The sequence below is a fragment of the Laccaria bicolor genome, genomic scaffold, assembly GCF_000143565.1.
Source record: "Laccaria bicolor S238N-H82 LACBIscaffold_229 genomic scaffold, whole genome shotgun sequence".
NCBI classification, from domain to species: Eukaryota; Fungi; Basidiomycota; class Agaricomycetes; order Agaricales; family Hydnangiaceae; genus Laccaria; species Laccaria bicolor.
The window spans coordinates 1-6,745 of record NW_001890087.1 but is presented as its reverse complement, the minus strand read 5'-3'; the positions used below and the strand labels follow the sequence as shown (position 1 = coordinate 6,745).

Here is a 6,745-nt window from a genome sequence, read left to right as displayed (position 1 = left end):
ATAGGGTAGCATTCGGGGTGAAGATCTATCATCTAATAATGAATTTTCAGTGAGGATTAAAGAGGTAGAAGATGTGTTTTCCATGCCAAAATCAGAAGAAGACTTGTTGACTGTCGATCACGCGACATGTTGAACATCCGAATTTGGAAATTTTTGGACTTGTTAACTTTTCCGTTACACCACGTCCAGCTTCATCTCTCCCTTCCCCTCCTCTGGCGCGCAATGTCTTCACGATTGGGTATGTGTCTGGCCAGCACAAATCCTTTTATGATGACATCGACGTGGCTTATCGCCGTCGTTAGGTTTGATTCCAGAAGCAGCAGCCCGCCTCACCCAAGCCCCGCCACTCCCGTCGCATCACAAGCCCATGGTGGTTTCAGCTACCAGCAAAGTACACACCACGCCACTCAGGTCGCTTCGCCCTTCCGAAATGAAAGTCGCACAGGCGAATGACCAGCGTGCACTGCACAGATCCCGTTCCTGGCCTCACCGCTTGAGGCTGTCCCAGAGTCGGACAACGAGGAAGAGAAACTGACTATTGCTTACGTTTTGTAAGTTTCTCCTCTCTTCTTACTGAAGGAGGACTGATAGTTCATGCATAGCCCTCCGTAGGGTTTTGCACGACCGCATCTACAACTACGCTCAGCACTGACCGACCTCGCACCCTTAGACCCCGAGCATGAAGCCTTCTCCCCTGATCCGAACCCGGGGACGCGCATCATGGTGGAGGTGCGGGATATGGATGGGGTGTCGTCGCTTGGTTGTTTGTGTTCCCCTCATCTGTGAGTACGCATTCGCCTGACTCTGGCCATTCTTCGTGTTATTCATTTCCAAGTACAAGGGCCTCCTGCACGTCAAAACTTCAACTTGGCGCAGCTTCAGCTTTCTCACTGTATTGAAGGTGCTCCTGACCTTGGTGATGATGGACGACGTCTCTTCGCATCTGGACAAGGCGGCCTGGTGGGTGTTTTTTTACCACTCGGCTCTACCCGCGACACGTCAAGCCTGCACCGTCTGGCTCAAAAAGCACGTTCGCAATGCCTACTCACTCGAAACGAGCAGACGAGCAGATGCCGTGGAATGCCTTGGCAACTACTAGACGATGACTCGTCCTGAGTGCGTCCTTCCTTCCTCTCCCCCCTTCCTTTCTAACTCTCGATATCCATCCAGCTGAACAACTCCGCGCAACGTCGAATCTGAATTACACAACTCCCCAATCGCAGCACAGCAAGCACGGCGGGACTATGGTCGAGCTTTGCAGTGGGTCGGCGAGACTGTTGCGGCAATGGTTCCCCAGGCCACAACCCCTTCCAGCGAGTCTGATTTCGAGTTAGTGAGGACATATTAGAGGGTTAGCGTCATTCTAGTAGTAATTACTACCATTGTTTCTGTCAAATATCAGAAATCTATTCACTTTTGCCCGCTTTTAAGCCCCTTTTAAGTCACCTTTTGAAAGCTGCACCTCTTTCATGGTCCCCTTTTGAACCACTTGCAGCCCCTTTTGTCCCTTTTGAAAGCGGAAATCCCATTTCAAACAATATGGCCTGGGCTTCCAAAAGCGGAAACGCTTTCATGCTTTCACGCTTTCAAAAGCGGTGAAAGCGGCTAAAGCCGGACTTGTAATTTTACTGATGCTGGACGTGAGTCAGAGCCTTCCTGGACCATCTACGCAGAGCGTTCCCGGACTACCTCCAGTAGGGCGAACACAAACAATTGTGCGGCCTCAACTCCCTGCGCGGCAGCCGCGACTCCATGATTTGCTTGCCCCACAACCATATACGCAATCCAGCGGCGTTAAGTTTTCAGAACATCCCGTGCCCGCACAAGCTCAGCGACCAATTTTGCAACCACGACCTGTATACGCCTGGCATTTACAACCTCAAGACTCGCATGCCTCACAGGCATATACATGGCGCAGTGGTGTTAAACATTCCGTGCCCTCACCAATTGTGCCCCGACCTGCAGCCGCCCCGTTGCAACTCCAATATTTGCGTGCCTCACAAGCATATACACGACTCAGCAGAGTTGAAGTTTCAAAACATCCCGTGCATGCTCAAGCTCAGCTTCCGCGACATTCACCTGGTCCATCACAAATGATACGGTCAAGTTTGATTACACAATCATTGCGCGTCCCACCACCTCGCCAGTTACGACCTTACTTTGACGCGTTGTACAGCGACGAGGAAGGTTATGTAAGTGACAGTGAAAGAGGGTGGCCTCGTCAGGAGGAGACACTAAGTCGACGAGTTACAGCAAGACGGAGGTTATTTGACAGGAGGAAGAAAAGAAAGCAGCTGGAAAAGGAGGAGAAGTTGAGAACGAAAGCGGAGGGAGGCGATTACGGGACAGATGAGGCCGACGACGAGAAGGAGGAGAGGCGTGGAAGGGGCAGGAAGAGGAAGAGACCGGGAAGAAGGGAGGGTGGCTCAAAGAGAAAACAGGCGGAAGACACGAGACAAGGTTTCCAGGACTGGAATTCAAGTGGTTCGTATTCTCAACAAAGAAATTCCTTCCCTTCCTGAAGTCTTCTGACCCTCACTTTTGCAGATTGCTTCGGCCACATTTACTGCGACGGCCTATCGACGACCAATCCCATATCTGCTGCTCTGCTGCAGCGTGCGCCACTCCCAGATGACTCTGTCCCTCATTCCGAAAGCATTCAAGAACGCCTATGTCGACTTGATAAAATGGACCTGTCCGAGTCCCGCATTTTGCTTCTCGAAAAGATTCATCAAGAAATGTGGGCCGAGTTGCCAACCATCAGGTTGATCAAGTGGGATGACCTCCCGTGGCCAGTATTTGTTCGGACGACTTGCCCAAAGGATTTGATGTTTTACCGAATCGTTTCATATTCGTTACAGGTTTCGAGCGGAATGGATATCAAGGAAGCGCTCGTGAATTCTAACCGGCTGCAGTGGGCTCAACAACGTCTTCGAATTCTTCTCGGATGCTGGGGACAACCTGGTTTGCAAAAGAAACTTAAAAACTCTCCAGACAAGACTATGATACAAGGTGTAAATACTGTTACGAATCATCTCGAAAACGTTCTCGATTTTGTGAACATGCATCAAATCGACGAAACGCATCATACGGATTTGACTGCAATCATTTCTCAAACGTTTCTCAAACACTTTGGTGAAAATCTGGCTAGGATTCTTACAGACACATCAGACAACTCTGGTTATAAGTCTCTGCTCAGGTTAGAGGGCGATAGTGCTCAGAAGATGCTGAATTTTCTGCAAACGGTACGTCATGTGCCAACTGCTTAGTATCATCACGAATCTCATTACTTCCAAGCTGCTTGATTGTTCGGAGCTAGTTTCTTTGCCGAGGAACGATATTCTAGGAGCCCTTCTGCGACTTTCAAAATTATCGAAGTTGTATCCTGAATGCTTGACTATAACGGATCTTGAACGGAACAACGACGTGTTAGACTCGGGACGCTTTGGTGAGATCTATAAAGGTCGTTCCCGCAACCAGGTCATTTGCTTGAAAGTTATCAAAGTAACTCGGAAGACACAAATCAAGCATCTACTGAAAGTAAGTCTGTTTAATTCCTTCAATAATTGCAAATCTCTTACTTATATCATAGGCTTTTTTTAAAGAGGCCCTACTCTGGGGGCATTTGTCGCATCCAAATATCCTCCCTTTCTACGGAATTTATCATCTAGAAGATGCACATGGAAGAATCTCCTTCGTATCTCCATGGATGGAAAATGGAAACATAACTGAGTATCTCAAGAGACATCCCCTCGCGAACCGTTTACTTCTGGTAAGACCTCAACTCTTCTTGGTTTTATGTAAAAACCAAGTGACCACTTTGTTAGATATGGGATATCATATTAGGGATTCAATTCCTCCATCAGAATCAAGTCATACACGGGGATCTCAAAGGGGTAAGACCTTTTCCATTACTAGTATTTGTTCGACGTTTCCTAATAATTGATTCCTTCCAGCTCAATGTACTTGTGAATCGTAGTGGACGCAGTTGTCTCGCTGACTTCGGATTGGCCAACCTGGTTGACGAAGATATCCTCCGTTGGACTTCAATTCAGAGTACAGGACATCAGAGCGGTGGGACATTGCGATGGCAGGCACCAGAGTTGATTAACCCACCTTCTGACGAATCGGCCAAGGCGACGCCAGCCAGTGATATTTATTCTTTCGCATGCGTCTGTTATGAAGTAAGCGATGTCGGCATCTTAAAGACCGGATTGTAGAAGGTACTGATCACTTATGAAGATTTATACAGGACATCTTCCTTTCCATAAGTTCCCCCGCGACTGTACCGTCATGATGAAAGTGCTTGAAGGCTCTCGGCCACCTCGTCCAGCCGACACAAGCACCTTGTCTGACGAAATTTGGAAGTTGATCGAAATGTGTTGGAATCAAGAACCTCAAGACCGTCCCAGTGCGGAATTGGTTATAGAACAACTTCCTCTTGCAGGCATTGTGGATGATAGGCCAAGTGGTGGTGACCACTTGGCTCCCCCCGACTTTCGCGCCGGTGGCCCCAAAAACTTGGGTGTGGTATTCAATCCAGCAGTTGATATCATCCTCTCTTCTGTTCTCAGGTCTACTCCGACAAATGAAGTTGAACCGCATGCTATATAATCGTAGAATTTGATGGATGGATTCTATATTCGTCTAGCTCTTACTTACACCTCATTTACTCGCGGCAAGGTCACATTCATTGTGCATTCCCACCAATCCTGGTGACATTGGATTTATTCAAGAGCAAAGCGCGAACTTGAACGCGCAAACTCGGCCTGGATAGACACCCCCCCCCCCTGCCGTTCGAGTCGCTAGGAAACTTGGACATCTCCTTCAAAAGTTCCTGAATCACGGTGGAGGGCGAAATTTTCTGAAACCGCGTTGGATCTGTGTAGTGATTTGTGGTCAGAGGGAGATCCAGAAGGCCACTTTCAGTGTCTACTTTTCCATACGAGGCCATTTTCGCAGAGGATTTCAAGTCCTTGTAGGGCACAATTTAAAGAATGTCTCAGGTAGCCGACCTGTAGCTACGTAAGTAATATGATTCACAAAGAGGAAAATACAAGCAAACCTTAATAACACCCCTCACGACCCTCAAATACACCTTTCCCCTCCTCCCCCTCCGCGTTATTCCCAAATTCCGCCTCACAACAACCCGCGCCTTGCGCCACCACCCTCCCCATACCCCTTCTTCCGGTCCTAACACCTCAGTGGGGGAGGGTAAACCCAGTAATCGCGTTCTTTCCGTTGCTGCTGACGCCGCTTCATCGACGTCGACCACTTTGTCTGCTGACCCTGATCGCGAGCGTGAGCGTACGCGGACGAGAGAGGATGGTGCCCCGTTGTGATGCTGGGGCATTTCTCGGAGGGGGTCAAGCTGCAATAGCGTCAGCCGACGGGAAAAGAAGAAAGAAGCTGAGGAAACCCACTTTGCCTTCCCGAATGGCACCAGCTACCCTTTCACAGGATGGTCTAGCCGCCGGGATTTTATTCAACAAACTCTCAAGAAGCACGAGGAACGTCCGTGGTAATCGCCGAGCTTCAAAGGCTGCCACTAGCCCTGGGGCGGTTTTGAATCTACCCATGGAGATATTAGTTTTATATGGTGTAGCGAAAAAGGAGTAGAAGAAAAAGTAAACTCACCCAGGGTACTCCAACACCTCTCTCTCAAGTTTATCCATCTTCTCCCCCTCACCAGCCCTCGAGCCACCCGTGACGGCCTCCCCGTTCGCGTCTCCCTCCGCTGCATACCTGTTTCATTTAGGTCTCATCAACACCAAGACCCATAACGCAGCCCAGCGGAGAAAAAACCACCCACCGATAAGGCAGCTTGAAAAAAAGCAGCTTATGCAAAATCATACCCAGACTCCACATATCCGACTTTGAGTCAATCTGCTGCAAGAGCCCCGTGTGTGGGGAGGGCAGAGATTCCGGGGATGTATATTCCAGTCTGAGTTTCGTGTCAGCATCATTATATATTACGGAAGTTGACAACAGTGGACAAGACAGGATGATGATAAAAGAAAGCACTCACGTCCCAGTATTCCCGGAGCGCTGTAGCCTTGTAGAGTTGATCATATCGCGAGAAGTTCCAAAGTCCGAGAGCATAGCGCGGGGTCTAATCGTGTACTCATCAGCATTCATCACGTCGTCCTTCAGAAAAGAAATACATCAATTTCCCTTCATCCCAAGTAAGCAACACGTTCCCCGGCTTCAGGTCAAGGTGTAATATCGATTTGTCGTGCTTCATGAGATTAAAGCAAATATCAGCTGTTCTCTTCACAAACAGCAAAGGAAGAACTCACCAAGAACCCCAACCCCGCCACAACATCCTTAAAAAGCCCTTTGACCTCATCAGCACTAAGCAAATGGACAGCCGTCCACTCTCCGTTCCTCTTCCTTGTCTCCCTCTCCCTTTGCCTCTCGCCCTCCGCGCCGCCCGCGCGCTGAAAAGCCCGGAAGGCTCGTATCCTAGCAGACCTCGAATGGAGATCGGAAGCAGAGAGCGTATGCGCTGGAGTCCCGCTTCTCCTTAGGGGTGGAGGGGCCGGTGTGCCTAGTTCGTAGTCTGCGTCGGTGGAACCTGGGGCGTGGAAGTGGATGTGGGAGGGTTTACGCCCGAGTCGAATGTCGATGAAGTCGTCGAGGCTGCCGCCTTCTGCCCACTGCATTAGCACGCTGTTTAGGGAGATAGTGTGAGTAAGTTGAGAGGAGGCGAATGGAAGAAAGGAGACGTACTGCAGTGTGGTAC

General features: G+C 49.4%; 2 protein-coding genes across 2 annotated transcripts; one reads left to right on the top strand and one right to left on the bottom strand.

The window, feature by feature from the left end:
* Positions 1–222: 222 nt before the first annotated feature.
* Positions 223–4,614, top strand: LACBIDRAFT_336006 (uncharacterized protein; the record flags this gene model as incomplete). The annotated part of the gene is made up of 13 exons (XM_001890931.1): positions 223–238; positions 303–391; positions 613–782; positions 877–960; positions 1,224–1,260; positions 1,518–1,640; positions 1,674–2,484; positions 2,548–3,245; positions 3,316–3,540; positions 3,593–3,772; positions 3,828–3,896; positions 3,957–4,184; positions 4,273–4,614. 13 exons carry the CDS (start codon positions 223–225, stop codon positions 4,612–4,614), a joined length of 3,072 nt encoding a protein of 1,023 aa, XP_001890966.1.
* Positions 4,615–5,535: 921 nt separating this feature from the next.
* Positions 5,536–6,672, bottom strand: LACBIDRAFT_336005 (uncharacterized protein; the record flags this gene model as incomplete). Its single annotated transcript, XM_001890930.1, has 5 exons — positions 5,536–5,554; positions 5,638–5,745; positions 5,813–5,944; positions 6,029–6,147; positions 6,300–6,672. Coding segments are annotated over 5 exons (750 nt in total), but the record flags the coding sequence as incomplete, so codon positions are not given.
* Positions 6,673–6,745: the final 73 nt, after the last annotated feature.